Raw genomic sequence first — 17,636 nt, 5'->3', positions numbered from 1 at the left:
ATGACGTTCTATAAAAGATGATTATTTATGTGTCTCTAAAAAGCCTATCTCCCGGGGTCTTGTCCGATATTTTACATGGAATAGAAGTAGCTCGAGTTGTTAGATATTTGTCCTGAAAATCGCTTTTTTTAAAGAGAGGGTATGCCAGAAATGATGATAATTCTGTCATACACGATTCTTATTGTTTACAGGAAGCAGATTTTGACCAAAACAATCGGATTCGATTGGAAAATGTCGAAAAACGAAGACAGGGAGTTATCACTTTTGATCTGCTCCACACTAGATACCTTTGGCTTCAAGAAACAAAATGTTTCTATGCGATCAAAATATTTGGAAGAAGATGTAAACTGTTTATTTGGAACTCTAGAAAAAATTGGCAATCCCTATATGGTAACTGTTGTAGGAAGTTCAGGCGAGGGAGTTCAACTTTCAGATAGCGATACGGACTTAATGTCTGTTATCAGAGATGTAGTGTGTGTGGACAAAGGATGTATCAACGAAAATTTTACAGTCTTGGAAACGGATTACACTTACACGGCTCCTGGTTACACTAAAGTAGTTTCTACATACATTCCGAGAATTTCTGCAGTAAACAATTTCCAAACATCACCCATCTTCTATTTCTCATGCATGTATGACACGTTGGCAAGGTATCCATACATATCTAGTGAAAAAATAAGAAATCTGTATCGTCATATTGATAGTCCTTTGTCAGGCATTGTGAAACACGACTGGCCATATGAAACAGCTACTAATGGACCAGCTTTCACGGTTACAGGCACAGACACTTCCCGTTTTGACAATGATAATGTTTTCTCTATATGCTTCTATGGAGGTGAATACTTAAAGAAGTGGGCAAACAGGACCAGATTTTGCACGTGGTCTTCGTGTGAGATTGTGAAAGAAATTTCAGAAATGGAAGGATATATTGTGCCTATTGGCGATAAGGAGAGCGATAACCAAAACATCGAGTGGAGAATATGTTATACTACTGCAGAGAAAAAATTAGTTTCAAGTTTAAGTGACATTCAAATGAAAATGTACGTTTTGCTGAAAATGGTAACAAAGACTCTTTTGAAGCCAAAATGTAAAGCTTTAACTTCTTATGTCGTGAAAAATGTTATTTTTTGGATTGTGGAAAGAACGCACGCGCGCGAGTTCTCGCCAGATCTTTTAGTAAATCTAATACAAAAATCATTGCATTTAATCAAATGTTTCTTAGAGAATAATCACTTTCCAAATTACATGATACCTGAGAGAAATCTTTTAAGAGGTGCAGTCTACGGCCAGGAGAAAAGAGACTTAATTCATTTTCTGTCCGCGTGCTTACAAGAAGGCAGAACTATACTCCTTAAGATTCCAAAGCTGTATCATTGTGTTTCGTTAATGGTTACAAACCCAGACAATATGATCATGTATGGTAAATGGAGAAAGGACAAATATTTGAAAATTTTGACCTACGTTATACAACAGCTGATGATTTAAGAAGTAATTACTGGAGGGATACCAGAAGTTTCATAACATTTACGAACTTGTTGAACTTGGTAGTACCAGGCTGGTTCTTCCTTCTTAATTCCGGGAGATCCTTTAATCATATATTGCAGCTATATAACGACAGGTTGAAGACATTAGTTGTATTGTAATTATGTCAGGTATTGCTGTCTGTGTTAATTTTCTTCTGGATTAACGACGTTTTGCAAGTTTTTTAGATACATTTCTTAACAGCTATGTAAAACAACAAGCAAATCTAATGAAACTGGTATTACCTGGGAAATAACGTCATAAGATGAAAATAATATCCGGATGGGCCACCTAAGATCTTCCACTACCATCAAAAGCTTGAAAGTCGCCGTATAACCTTTAACTGTTCCCATGTGACGTTAAACCCAACAAATAAAAGAAACTTTATTGTAACAAAAGGCATGGTATACAAACACAAAATAATCTTTTAAATTTAGTAAAAAAGCAAACATGAAGACCAAAAAAACGTGTGTATCCCAAGGCCTTTGCAGAAGACAAAGTATCATGAGAAACACCGATTAAGGCTCGATGAAAAAGGCAAGACGATAGATATCAAAGCAATTCAATCTCAGTGGGCTTTAAAAACATTCAATTACGGAATGTTTCAACCTTTTTCCGTGGCACAAAGCTTAGTGTGGCTTCTTTGCACGTAAGCATAATATTAGTGACTTCTTTTTTGGAATCTTAGCGAGTGTTCAAATTAACATGACAGTTCCGTCAGTGCAGTCATGTATGGAAGAAAACACGATTCAGTTACAGAACTTTAAGATTATCATTTATAAAGAGTAAACAAAAATGAAGTGAAACAGAATAATTTTTTCAAGAAGTATATATTTGTCAAAGCGTTCGACTTTTGCGAATTGACATTTGTAATTATGCGCCTGCAAAAAATGATGCCAGATCGGGACTTTTTCCAAGAACTGTTTAATTTTTCTAAATTATATTATTCTTTGAACATAACCTTACTGCTTGCAAAAGCATAACAAAATCTATCAGAAAATACAAGATGAAGAATAATTTTGGAACTATATTACATTTGTATTTCGGACAATAATCGTATTTTCATATGACGTAAAACCACACTCACCTTGTAAATAGTGCCAATGGTAATTTATACAATACCTATTACGTTAAACAAACAAGTGCTTATCTTTTCCTTTCAGTTCAAATGTATTTGAGCCGCACCATGGGAAAACCAATATAGTGCAGTCTGGTCAGGCTCCATGCTGTTCGCTTTCAAATCCTATTGCAATTAGAGAAACCGTTAGCGAACAGCATGGATCCTGACCAGGCTGGTCTGGATCCATGCTGGTCGCAAATGTACTATGTTGGTTTTCTCATGGTGAGGCCCATTTATATTCAGCATTAGAAATATTGAATAGCCCAGTTCGATCTTTTCTATGAAATTAGCTTCCATAGTATGTTTTATTTATGCTTCAAACACGTGGATAGGTATCTTCATGCACGGGAAACTCAAGTATTCAAATGGTGAGAAAACTATATTTATGAAAAGTATGGCGTATCGTTCAGGAAGAAAACCCTATGAAATATGATTAGAGCTCTACGATTCAACAATTATTTATGTTGTCAATGAATGCAATAAGAAATATCTTTAAAAAAGATGGTCGGTGAATTGTAATAAGACAAGAAGTTTATGAGGTTTTCGTATCATTTGTGTTATTCTATCATCTATCTAACATTTTGCAAATAGCAAAACTAAACACGACACTTTGACAATTTAAATGGTTCCCTTTTCATTAAGGTTTCGTAGGGGTGCAATTTTGTTTCGTTTTTTCTATTGGAAGACACTTCTCTACCTAGAAGACTTTAATCGATCCCTTATTCATGTGATACGCAGACCTCTGTTGGTATTTGAACAGGTTTTTATTATATCTATTAAACTTACTTATCATTTTAGATATATCAATATTCTTGCTAAATATACTGAGCGAAAAGTAGCTTTCAAACTGTAAACAGCGTCATTAAGGACAAACACTTTGTCTGACATTTCACTCAGCGTTGCACAATCAGCAGAGTGAAAAAAAAGATACACTCGTCCAATCAGGCAGAGTGATGCATTGGTCTGTTGAAGCGTCGAGTGTGGTGTGTTGTGTGTTTGTCACCTTCCACTTTCAGCCTCCGCCGCTGGCTAGCCTTCTGGTGAAAAAGAAGCCGGGTGCGTAAGTTTTCATTGCCAGTACATAGCCTCTCTGCAGACAAACCCTTTGCAGAGCCTCCAAGATGGCGCCACACGGTACTGATCACCTTGCGGCCTCAGGCAGACTGCAGGGGACTCGGAGGAGGTCTGTTCCTAGACATGTGGCATGCCAGGCCCACCGGTGTGTGGACACGCCCTGATGCCTATGAACATACTCCCAGCTATGGCCCCTGTGTTTCCAGGGTAGGGTATGAACTCGGAACTAAGGGTGAGGTAATCCCGACAGAAACCTAGAGAGCTGAAGACAGAATTGCTGGGCCATTGGCACTCTCTTAACGAAACACAGCACAATGCAATATCGCTATGACTACACAGACATCCGGTATACAGCAATGTGGTGCTGAATCTCTGAGGTCCGATGACTCCGAGTTCCAAGTTCTGAGCCTCAGAAAGAACGAGTTCAACTTGAAACTTGTGAATATGTACTCTCCAAGTGACAAAGATCTGTCCCTGGACAAAGTTGCAACTGATGAAACCAGGTTCATCATTGTAGGAGACTTTAACAGTCACTCACAAAGCTGGGGATATGACAACCTGGATAAACGTGGAGAGGAAGTGGAGACCTGGCAAGATGATAACAAGCTTAACCTTATCAACAAGCCAGACAATCCCCCAACCTTTTACTCCAGAAGTTGGCGAACAACGTCAACCCCTGACTGTGCTATATGTACTGATGACATACACGGACATGTCAAACGGGAGGTTGATGAGCAACTAGGAGGTAGCGACCATCGCACAGTCCATCTTACTATGGACCGTAAAGCCTCTATTTCATCCAACATCCCCAGATGGATCTACAAGAATGCCAGATAGACTTTTTGCCGAAATCTGAGTGATAAGCTCTGTAAAGACATCACAGTGGAAGGTAGAGACATCAACCGGGATGTCAAAGACTTCAACGCTAGTATACTAAAGACTGATTAAAGCGCCATTCCAAGGGGAGCAAGAAAGGACTATAAGCCCTACTGGAGTGATGAGTTGGAGAATCTACCGGTAAAGCTATCAGAAACCAGGGAGGAAGCAGAAAACAATCCCTCACAAGAAAGTAACCTTTCTCTAGAGCGAGCCGAGGACAAATTCTTCAGGCACAAACTGGAAGCACAGAGGAAGAGCTGGAAAAACAAAACAGCCTCGCTCAACCTAGAGCGAGATTGTCAAAAGCTGTGGAGATTGACGAGACAGCTGAACGATGAAGACACAGGGAGAGGCTCAACAACTTTGAAAGAGAATGGTAAACTGTTGACGGTTGAACAAGCGGCAAACACTTTTGCCTCCAACAACAAAGATGTTTCCAACATCCCCATCAACAGGGAACGGCAAAGGGAAGAGAAAACAGGGAAAGGCAGACAAGTCAGGTGACATCAGAATGCATGAGTCTTAAACTACATGAGCTAAGACAGCTCTCAGGCAGTTGAAGACAAAGAAGTCTCCTGGACCAAATGGAGTCACAAATGAAATGCTGACCCACTTAGGCACTGCAGCAATTTGCAAACTCCTGCAACTTTACAACTACAGCTGGAAACAAGGACTACTTCCACAAATATGAAAGAAGCAGTCATGATCCCCATCCATAAGAAAGGGAAGGATCCAAAGAAGGCTGCAAGCTATCGTCCAATCAGTCTAACCAGTTGTGTTGGAAAGACCATGGAGAGGACTGTAAATGCACGTCTGAAGTGGTACATGGAGACTAACAACCTACTCGCAACACAACAAGCTGGCTTCAGACGATTCCGCTCCACTGAAGACCAGACTACTTACCTATCGCAAAAGATAGAGGACGCCTTGCAAGAGCAGAAAGTCGTGCTTACAGCACGGATTGATCTGCAGCGAGCGATCGACAAAGTCTGGACTGATGGACTCCTTGTCAAACTGATGAGGAGTGGAGTAGGAGGTCACATGCTGAGGTGGATTAAGTCATACCTCTACAACAAGAGAGCAAGAGTCAGCTTAGAACATGCCAGCAGTAGGAAGTTCCTGTTGCGTCATGGTGTGTCTTATCCCCTGCACTCCTCCTGCTTTTCATCAATGACCTGGTGTCTGAACTACCGAAAGGAGTTACGGCTGCACTCTACGCTGACGACCTGGTGTTACGGTGCAAGGAAGAACATGTCACATCAGCCACATACAGGATGCAAGAAGCCATCAACAAGCTTTCAGCTTGGGCTGAGGATTGGTGTGTCGCGAACAATACAGAGAAATCGTCCACAACACTATTCCCCCTGTCGTCAAAGCAGAGGGCGGGTAAAATCAAGATGGGAAATACTTCGCTGACTTAAGCAGACGAGGCAACATACCTTGGAGTGACCTTTGACAAACGGCTAACATGGAGACCCCACATTAGTCAAGCAGAAGGGAAGGCCCGTAGGAAGCTTGCCATGATGCGTAAACTTGCTGGAACAACGTGGAGAGCAAATGAGCACATACTCAAGACAGTATATCAGGGAACAGTGAGACCCCATTAAGAGTATAGTTCAACTGCCTGGTCCACTACTGCCAAAACTAACTAACTCTTACAGGCTGTAGACAAGGTTCAAAACAAAGCATTGCGGATCATGCAGGTGCTACAAAGTCTACACCAATCTCCTTCGTGCAGAAGCTAACATGTACACAGCCGTTACAAGACAGGAGACATGCAAAGGCCATGCTTCAAGCAGAAAAGTTCAGGTCTTTTCAAGACCATCCCATAAAAGCCAAGTTGGATGGCTACACCAATAATCGGCTCAAATGTAACAGCTTCGTTCACGAGGCAAAGAAACTCAATCGAGAGTTCGAAACTAAGCTGAAAATACCAACGACAAAATACTGTGAGGCTTGCTGTTCCTCATCTTGACCGCGGGAAACAAGAGGATGAAGGTATTCGGAAGAGCCTCACACTAGCTATGATCAATGAAGACTATCCTCCGGAAGCATGGACTCATGTCTATACAGATGGATTAGCCACGTGCGCCATCTAAGATGGAGGAGCAGGAGTTTTCATTCTATATGCATCTGGCAAGAGAGAAACACTACATGCAGCCACAGGAAAACACTTCAGCAATTACAAAGCACTCATTGAAGGCCGTCTCAATGATTGAAGACTCGGCAGAAGAAAGCTCCTCAGTCGTCTTTCTCACAGATGCACTGTCTGTCATGGAAGCTCTGTTCAACAATAAAGCTCCACAGCTAGCCAGGATAATGCAGAGCCTGAGTATCACCTTCAAAATAGCACTTCAGTGGACTCCATCCCATTGTGGACTTGCAGGCAATGAAGAGGCAGACCAACTGGCTATGCAAGGAGCTCAGTCAGAACAACCAACAACACCTGTGAGCTACAAGGAGAAAGTCACCATCATCAAAGCACTAACGAGACCAAGGATAGAGGAAGATGCTTTTCATCTCCTTGATCGGTCTGAACAAGTGATGCTAGTCAGGCTTCGCTCAGGACACAACAAGCTAAATGCTTGCATGTGCAAGAAATACAGACTAGCACCATCACCAACCTGTCCATGTGGTGAGGAAGATCAGGCTATGGAGGATATACTCCAGAAATGTAAAAGGCATGACCAGGAGCGAGCTGCGACCTGGCCGATAGATACCTCAATCCACCAGAAACTGTATGGAGACATTGAGGATCTGCGGCAAACCACAAGTTTCATCGAGGCTACTGGTCTGACAGCGTAGGGCGAACGAAGAAGAAGAATTAAACTTGCACACAACTTGTATTGGCATAATATATCGGTTCCTTTCGAAAACTGGCCAGATCCTATCATGAGTTCCAGAGTTATGGCCCCTAAAGGGCCAAAATTTGCTATTTTGGCTTTTGCAGCCATATGGAGACTTCATTTATGGTTTGATTTGATACAAACTTGCAAAATATCTTTAATAACAATAGATCTTGGAGTCCATGATGAATCTGTCAGATCCTATCATAGGTTCCGAAGTTACGGCCCCTGATTGACCCCTGAAAGAGCCAAAATTTGTTAATTTTTACCTTGTGAACACGATAGAAGTGACATTTTGTATTCAATAATAACCACACTTACACACAACTTAAGTCACAGTAAGATCTTGGTTCCTTTCAAAAACTGGCTAGATTCCATCATGGGTTCTAGAGTTAGTGGCCCTGAAATGGGCAAAATTTTCTATTTTGACCCTTTCAGCCATATAGAGATTTCATTTTTGCTTTGATTTGTTACAAACTTGCAAAGAATGTGGCCAAGTTCGAAACTGGGTCATGTGGGGTCAAAAACTAGGTCACCAGGTCAAATCAAAGGAAAAGCTTGTTAACACCCCAGAGACCACATTTATGACCCATCTTCATGAAACTTGGTCAGATTGTTTATCTTGATGATTCCAATGCCACATTTATAACTGGGTCATATGGGGTCAAAAACAAGGTCACCCGGTCAAATCAAAGGAAAAGCTTGTTAAAGTTTTTGAGGCCATATTTATGACCCTATTATTATGAAATTTGTTCAGAATGTCTATCTTGATGATTCCTAAGTTAACAGGTGAGCGATATAGGGTCATCATGACCCTCTTGTTTATCATTGTGATCGAAAATGTAAGGGAGAAAATCCATTCATATCTCACAGATTTTGCTAGCTATATAATTTAGGCATGTTACGTTCGATAGATGCAAGATTACTATTGGTGTGGACCGAGATATCAATATTCCTAGTCTACAAGTAATATTCTGAAATAAGATATATTGGCCCATACACCAGAGAAGCAGTGTATTTACAGATATGTCCGAATTGAAACGCACTTGCCTTTTTCTCGGCTTTATTATAAGCTTAAGAATACCAAGCAAAGAACATTACTGCACATGTGTAGTAGATGGTACTCCGATGTATTTTATGGGGAACCATACTTTGGGGGAATTGCCGACAAAGGGGAATTTATATTTTTGGTGATAGTGATTGTTTGATAAAGTAGTAAAGGCTTGTAATATGAATTATTTAATGCTCATTGCATTTGTATAGAGAATGATATTTTGTTGTGCAAGTACTTTTTTAAATGTAACATTTACGTAATTGCAGAAAAAAAACACGTCTGCACGAAAACTCCGTGCTTGTAAGTGTACGTTTTTATAATCTCGTTGCTGCGTAATTCTAACTCGCTAACTTGCGAGTTTCCGAACAGACTTTTAAAATCAATCAGTGGATCTTCAACTCTTAATTTTGGTAATGTTAGTATTTCATAACAGCGTGCTTAGCTGTACCACCGAATTGGTGTTCAATGTGATAATGCGCTGGGGGGGGAGGTCACCCGTGTCAAATATTGTGGACAAGTAACATTGTCAGCCAACTGTAACAGGTTTTTGATCAATAGACTGGAAGACGTCATTCTTGACATTCAATACAACCGACCCTGTTGAGTTAAAACCATGTAAGTAGACTTAGTCCCTCACAGATGCCGCTCTAGACAGGCATCAAATACCTTTTCAAATGAATCGAAGATTAGACATTCTAAACATGACTTTTAGTCATGTCTAATGCACACAGTTTTAAATTCCTTTGGCACATACTCTGAATCCATGAATATATCTAAAATGCTTGTGACTTGCTGTAGTTCATCCTCTCATTTCTTCAAATGCCATATCGGTAACGGATCAAGTTCTGAATCACAAGAATTTGTGAACGGAGCTGTTGTTTTATGGAAGTTTATGATAATGTTGTGCTAGATCCAAGGCTGCTGCTAACTGCAAATACTTGTCACTTTTCAAAAATAAATCAACAGAAATTCAATAGCATCAATTTATTTGCTCAATACATAATAATACGTAATTCACAGTTTTTACAGTATTTTCAAACATAATTATGCGAACGTATTAACTTTGTTTTCTTCATAACTACTTATGATATCCACATATAAATATCTGACATGATAGTCGGTCTTCCGTAATTACCAGCATTTCTAGAACGGAAATTAGCATCAACTCCTGAACAATTTAAGCAATCACTCTCTTGTATGAGAAAAATACATCATGGAAAAAAAGAAAAAAAGCATCATCACCGTACAGATTCATTCTAATTTCTTAATACCCTGTCATTATATACACGTTTAAAATGATGCATCAGCATGTACTAGTATAAGCAATTTCCATAAACAAACAGAAGAAAAACCTTTTGTTAAGATGCAAAACTAAATAGTATATAATTATATCATAATGCCTTCATAAAAGAAACAATAGCAAAAATTATCCCGCATAAAATAAAGTATAAACACAACTCTTAGCTCTACAGTAAACAAGCGATTTTGTCCACAAAATCAATAAGTAACCATCCTCTCAACCTTGTGTAATTATTATTTGATTAACCCTTACCCTGCTAAATTTCTATAATGAGCTTTTCCATATTTCAATCTGGACAGTACCATTAACTGTTAAAAGGGGTGCTAACCAAAAAGATTCCGACTGAATGGCGAACAGTGCAGATCTTGATCAGACTGCATGGATGTGCAGGCTAACCATGCTCTACACTGGTCGCAAAGGCAGAATCAATCGTGTCCAGCATGGTAATGGTTAAGCATCATTAAAGCTCACATACCCCGTAAAAATAAAGATACAAAAAGTAGCAGCAGATATATAAAACTGAATCTGACTGATGTAAGCAATGCCTGTATTTCGAAATGAACTTAAGCTTAGAACAAAAAACTTTACCATAAACTAAAATTATAACTGAATGCTAGCTGTAAATGATTTAAGCTCAGAGAATTTTAAAAGATGTTACAGACTAATGTACACAATCACATGACAGCCTCTGTTCAAGAAGAGCAGACACAAACATGTCATATGATCTGAAATCTTAACAAAGTAATACTTTAATGATCTGATTTTTTAATCTGAAAAACAAAATCTTATGAATTCATACAACCCAACTTTTCAATACATAATGTAAAATGAATTTCATATACAATGTTTTTTTAAAATAAAGTAAAAACAGAAAGTCTGGAATGCAAAATCAAACCGACTAATTAAATTTTACCTGAAGACAAACTCTGTCGACAAAGACACCATTTTCTTATTTATGTACAAGAGGACCATGATGGTCCTGAATCGCTCACCTCTTCCCACATGACCCAGTTTTGAGTACGATGTCGTTTTTTTCTATTATTTGACATAGTGACCTAGTTTTTGAGCTCATGTGACCCAGTTTTGAACTTGATCTAGATATTATCAAGATAAAAATTCTGACCAATTTTCATGAAGATCCATTGAAAAAAATGGTCTCTAGAGAGGTCACAAGGTTTTTCTATTATTTGACCTATTGACCTAGTTTTCGAAGGTATGTGACCCTGTTTTGAACTTTACCTAGATATCATCAAGGTGAACATTCTCACTAATTTTCATGAAGATCTCATGAAAAATATGGTCTCTAGAGAGGTCACAAGGTTTTTCTACTTTTATACCTACTGGCCTAGTTTTTGACCGCACGTGACCCAGTTTCAAAACTTGACCTAGATATCATAAAGGTGAACATTCAGATCAATTTTCATGAAGATCCGTTGAAAAATATGGCCTCTAGAGAGGTCAAAAGATTTTAATAATTTTAGACCTACTGACCTAGTTTTTGATCGCAGTTGACCCAGTTTCAAATTTGACCTAGATATCATCAAGACGAACATTCAGACCAACTTTCATACAGATCCCATGAAAAGTATGGCCTCTAGAGAGGTCACAAGTTTTTTTTATTATTTGACTTACTGACCTAGTTTTTTAAGGCACATGACCCAGTTTCAAACTTGACCTAGATATCATCAAGGTGAACATTCTGACCAATTTTTATGGAGATCCATTAACAAGTATGGCCTCTAGAGAGGTCACAAAGTTTTTCTATTTTTAGACCTACTGACCTAGTTTTTGACCACACATGACCCTGTTTAAAACTTGACCTAGATATCGTCAAGATGAATATTCAGACCAATTTTCATACAGATCCCATGAAAAATATGGCCTTTACAGACGTAACAAGGTTTTTCTATTATTTGACCTACTGACCTAGTTTTTGATGGCACGTGACCCACTTTCAAACTTGACCTAGATATCATCAAGGTAAACATTCAGACCAACTTTCATACAGATCCCATGAAAAATATGGCCTCTAGAGAGGTCACAAGGTTTTTCTATTATTTGACCTACTGACCTAGTTTTTGGTGGCACATGACCCACTTTCGAATTTGACCTAGATATCATCAAGGTGAACATTCTGACCAATTTTCATGAAGATCTCATGAAATATATGGCCTCTAGAGAGGTCACAAGGTTTTTCTATTTTTAGACCTACTGACCTAGTTTTTGATGGCACGTGACCCACTTTCGAACTTGACCTAGATATCATCAAGGTGAACATTCTGACCAATTTTCATGAAGATCTCATGAAATATACGGCCTCTAGAGAGGTCACAAGGTTTTTCTATTTTTAGACCTACTGACCTAGTTTTTGATGGCACGTGATCCAGTTTCTAACTTTTCCTAGATATCATCAAGATGAACATTCAGACTAACTTTCATACAGATCCCATGAAAAATATGGCCTCTAGAGAGGTCACAAGGTTTTTCTATTATTTGACCTACTGACCTAGTTTTTGAAGGCACGTGACCAAGTTTCGAACTTGACCTAGATATCATCAAGGTAAAAGTTCTGACCAATTTTCATGAAGATCTCATGAAATATATGGCCTCTATAGAGGTCACAAGGTTTTTCTATTTTTAGACCTACTGACCTAGTTTTTGACCGCACGTGACCCAGTTTCGAACTTGACTTAGATATCATCAAGGTGAACATTCTGAACAATTTTCATGAAGATCTTGTGAAATATATGGCCTCTAGAGAGGTCACAAGGTTTTTCTATTTTTAGACCTACTGACCTAGTTTTTGATGGCACGTGACCCAGTTTCAAACTTGACCTAGATATCATCAAGATGAACATTCTGACCAACTTTCATAAAGATCCCATGAAAAATGTGACCTCTAGAGTGGTCACAAGCAAAAGTTTACGGACGCACGGACGCACGTACGCACGGACGGACGACGGACACCGCACGATCACAAAAGCTCACCTTGTCACTTTGTGACAGGTGAGCTAAACAAGAGCTGTCGGAGGACAGCAACGCTCGACTATTCAAAAGCCTTGTCAATTGAATGAATACAAAAGTTGAAAAAGGGGCATAATTTTGTAAAATGCAAAGTAGAGGTATTGAACCTCTGTACTGCATGTCATATCATGACAGTGAACAAGTGTGTGAAGTTTCAATCCTTTCCAATTTGTGGATACTGAGATACCAGCTTACATACAAAAACTTAACAAAAAACTGCTAAGTCAAAGGGGCATAATTTTGTAAAAATGCCAAGTAGAGTTATGGGACCTTCACAGTGCATGTTAGATCATGACAGTGAACAAGTGTGTGAAGTTTCAATCCATTCCAATTAGTGGATACTGAGATATCAGATTACATACAAAAATTTAACCAAAAACTGCTAAGTCGAAAAAGGGGCATAATTTTGAAAAAAAAGAGAGTAGAGTTATGGGACTTGCTTAGTGGATGTCAGATCATGATAGTGAACAAGTATGTGAAGTTTCAATCCATTCCCATTAGTAAGTACTGAGATAACAGCTTACATACAAAACCTTAACCAAAAATTTCTAAGTCGAAAAAGGGGCATAATTTTGTAAAAAAGCAAAATAGAGTTATGGAACCTGTGCAATGTAGATCAGTTCATCACAGTGAATAAGTGTGTGAAGTTTCAATCCATTCCCACAAGTGGTTACTGAGTTACCAGCTTACATACAAAACCTTAACCAAAAATTTCTAAGTCGAAAAAGGGGCATAATTTTGTAAAAAGGCAAAATAGAGTTATGGAACCTGTGCAATGTAAGTCAGTTTGTCACAGTGAATAAGTGTGTGAAGTTTCAATCCATTCCCACAAGTGGTTACTGAGATACCAGCTTACATACAAAACCTTAACCAAAATCGGGACGCGGACGCGGACGCAGACGCCGACGCCGACGCCGACGCCGACGCATGGGCGAGTGCAATAGCTCACTATTCTATGAATAGTCGAGCTAAAAACCTGATGAAAATCAAAAGTGCATGTGTGAATTATGTTTGAATGTCACTAAATTCCTGGTGGTCAATAAGATAGTCACAGGTGGTCAGTAACACATGGAAGCAAGGGTAGACATAGGTTTATTGCATGCAAGTCCAGGAAAAGTTTCCAATATTTGGAGAAAATACGATAATAGGTCCTGTCTACATTTATTCAAATGCCCTACTTCAAATACTACTGGCCACAAATAGTGCAAGCTGGTAGAAAATGCCACTGTATAAGCCAGTATGTATACCCGTTGCTTTTGCTGCACCTTAGAATAAAAACCCATAACAGAGAGTAACATTGTTACACTTCACAATAAAACATAAAACAAAAATTGTAACAAGTCACTTGAATATCCAGCCACACACAGAAAACTTGGGCGAGAAAAGTTATTGACCAAAGTGAAAATATAAGAACCTATTATAGTTGACCCCTATTCAGAACTTGACCTTGGAGCTAGGGTTCTGGCTCTTATGCGAGACATATCAATTACTGTGACCTTGTGCCTGTTGTTTTTTTTTAGAAAAAGGCAGTGGTCAACAAAAACTGAAAATAAGATCTTATCAGGGTATGATTTAACCAATCAGTATGCCTCTTCCCCCTTGTACAAGGATAAATGGTAGATTAATATATTATGTTTTATACAATAATATAACTACACTTGTACAAATACAGCTGAAAATCTGACTTATAGCTCTAAAAATGTGTGTTAATATCTACTAAACTTAGTATATGCATTGTAAAGTAAATAACTTCATAACCGCATGCTACACAAGCATTTAGACATCTGTTTGAAAAATAAATTATGCAATTCAATAAAGATAAAACATATGAAATAAAGCTACCAATGTACTGCGTATCTACAACTTTGGCATATACATCTACCTTTCTACTAAATGGCAACTTATGGTTTAGATATGCAAGCAAGCAAACCATCAGCAAATATTTACAGTCCAACTTCATAAACCCACATCTGAGCAGTTCAAAAATAGCTATAGTTACAACAGCTGTACTTTTACTTACATATCTATTGTGTTCTTATATTATTTCAACACCATTGGGTGTTTTAAATCGACAGTATAACGAAGCAATAGTACAGAATTTCATCAAAATTCACCTACTTTCAAAAACAAATGTCATAATTTTAATGATAGTTGTTCCTTGTAGGCACACAGAGCATATGATATTAATTGGACAATACTACTAAGTGTGTACAATTATTTTATTTAAGCTTGAATTACTTACATTATTACTACAGTGGGAATTCATATTTTGATAAGAGTATACATATAATGAGTTATAAGCAGTCTAACTATTACAAGGAAGTTGTTAATAGGATATTTGTAATCTAAATTTCCTCTTACAATCTAATTATTACACCCTATTCTGTCTTCTATCAAATTATTCTTCACTTTTCAACACAATGAGTAAATAGGAAAAACCTTTTGAATTCCTATGGCAATAAATGTGACAATTTTGATACCATAATGATATACTGAAACTTCCTGGTATAAGACACGACAAAATATCTCAGTCAACGAGTGTGATTGTTCTGGAACATTATTTTGAAATCACATAATGACCAGTCCACATTCTGACACTTTATATGTCTTATAACCTTACAGCTAGATACAGAACAACCTTTCCAGAGCGGCCCTCTCTTAAGCAAAAACCTCTCTATAACAACATCATCAAAATTTCCCTAAGCTGAAATACACTATCAAATTTACCACTCCAGAACAACCTTGACATAACAGTCAATATTTGTATCTCCTAAAAGGTGTTGCTCTACAGAGGTTGCACTGTATTTTAATGTACATTCCCACATGTCCTGCTTTCACTGCTGCCAGCATATTTTTGTTTTATTTTTGCTGGGATTACAGTCACACCAATACAATTTAGGTCACGTGGCAACCTGTTTAGCTTTTGTTGGTGGAAGAAGACCTCGGGTGCCCCTCTGGGAATTGTTTCTGGCATGAGCTGTCTCCTGGGTAGAACAACCAACCTTCTGTAGGCCAACTGCCAGCATAGATAATAATGGATATCTGTAACTAAAATCTCTGAAAGACTTCATTTTATGCATTACATTTTCTCCAGCTGATGTCACTAAATCTGGATGCATTAGTATGGTAAAAAGTAGAGTAAACAGTTCTATGTTAGTTCACAATCATATGCACATAAAGCAAAACGTTTGTCCATATTTCTCTAAACTTTGACACATGAGTCACAATAAAATGCTCTACACACTGGATACAAAATAAAGCAAAACAAGAGCTGTCAATGGACAGCGCGCTCGACTATTCTCAGTACTTGATAGTATAATATAAGCAATGAGTAAAACTTTAACATTACAATAAGCATATTCTAAGTCGAAAAGGGGCCATAATTAAGTCAAAATGCTTGATAGAGTTGCCTCCTTCTTTTTACAGACTGGGGTCATGATGGTAAACAAGTATGCAAAATATGAAAGCAATATCTCAATGGACTTTGAAAATATTTGGGGTGGTACGCAAACTTTAACATTTATTCCAAGTCAAAAAGGGGCCATAATTCAGTCAAAATGCTTGATAGAGTTGCCTCCTCTATTTTACAGACTGGGGTCATGATGGTAAACAAGTATGCAAAATATGAAATCAATATCTCAATGGACTTTGAAAATATTTGGGGTGGTACGCAAACTTTAACATTTATTCTAAGTCGAAAATGGGCCATAATTCAGTCAAAATGCTTGATAGAGTTGCTTCCTCCGTTTTACAGACTGGGGTCATGATGGTAAACAAGTATGCAAAATATGAAAGCAATATCTCAATGGACTTTGAAAATATTTGGGGTGGTACGCAAACTTTAACATTTATTCTAAGTCGAAGATGGGCCATAATTCAGTCAAAATGCTTGATAGAGTTGCCTCCTCTATTTTACAGACTGGGGTCATGATGGTAAACAAGTATGCAAAATATGAAAGCAATATCTCAATGGACTTTGAAAATATTTGGGGTGGTACGCAAACTTTAACATTTATTCTAAGTCGAAAATGGGCCATAATTCAGTCAAAATGCTTGATAGAGTTGCTTCCTCCGTTTTACAGACAGGGGTCATGATGGTTAACAAGTATGCAAAATATGAAAGCAATATCTCAATGGACTTTGAAAATATTTGGGGTGGTACGCAAACTTTAACATTTATTCTAAGTCGAAGATGGGCCATAATTCAGTCAAAATGCTTGATAGAGTTGCCTCCTCCATTTTACAGACTGGGGTCATGATGGTAAACAAGTATGCAAAATATGAAAGCAATATCTCAATGGACTTTGAAAATATTTGGGGTGGTACGCAAACTTTAACATTTGTGTGACGCTCACGCCGGGGCGAGAAGGATAGCTCCCCTATTCTTTCGAATAGTCGAGCTAATAAAATTTTGTTTTAAATGGCATTAGGTTTATTTAAGAACTTATCCAGTGCAAATATTCAAAATAAAATTCTACTAAATGCATTCATTTTTTTCACAAAAAAATCAAACTGCATATTCTGTCTGAAGAAAATTCCACATACAAATAACTTAAGACTTTAGGAACTAAAAAGGCAGGAAGGGGGCAATTAGCCGGATATGCCTCCGTGATCCACTCGAATGTAGTCCATATCAATATATAGTGCAATTTTCCCGCCTAGTAAAGGCCATTTTCATGCCAGATATAAGCTTTATTGATGCTTGATTGTAAAAAGGAATGTCCGCAGATGATTTTAACCTACGTTATATGCTTCAAAAGTTGATCTGAAGCTGCCTTGTAAAATGAAACTGGAAGTAGGTATTTCCTGATGTCTACC

The 17,636-nt window shown here is 38.1% G+C and overlaps 1 protein-coding gene across 1 annotated transcript; it reads left to right on the top strand.

Annotated features, from left to right (window-relative positions):
- The first annotated feature begins 231 nt into the window (after positions 1 to 231).
- On the top strand, positions 232 to 1,485 carry LOC128555880 (nucleotidyltransferase MB21D2-like). Its single transcript, XM_053539671.1, has one exon. The coding sequence runs from the start codon at positions 232 to 234 to the stop codon at positions 1,483 to 1,485; it is 1,254 nt and encodes a 417-aa protein (XP_053395646.1).
- Positions 1,486 to 17,636: the final 16,151 nt, after the last annotated feature.

This window comes from Mercenaria mercenaria, chromosome 3 (assembly GCF_021730395.1).
Source record: "Mercenaria mercenaria strain notata chromosome 3, MADL_Memer_1, whole genome shotgun sequence".
Classification (NCBI taxonomy): domain Eukaryota; kingdom Metazoa; phylum Mollusca; class Bivalvia; order Venerida; family Veneridae; genus Mercenaria; species Mercenaria mercenaria.
This window is presented reverse-complemented; position numbering and strand designations above follow the sequence as displayed.

Bases quoted from the DNA above. Each gene is read 5' to 3' on its own strand.
- LOC128555880 (XM_053539671.1), top strand. From the start codon at position 232: ATGTCGAAAAACGAAGACAGGGAGTTATCACTTTTGATCTGCTCCACA.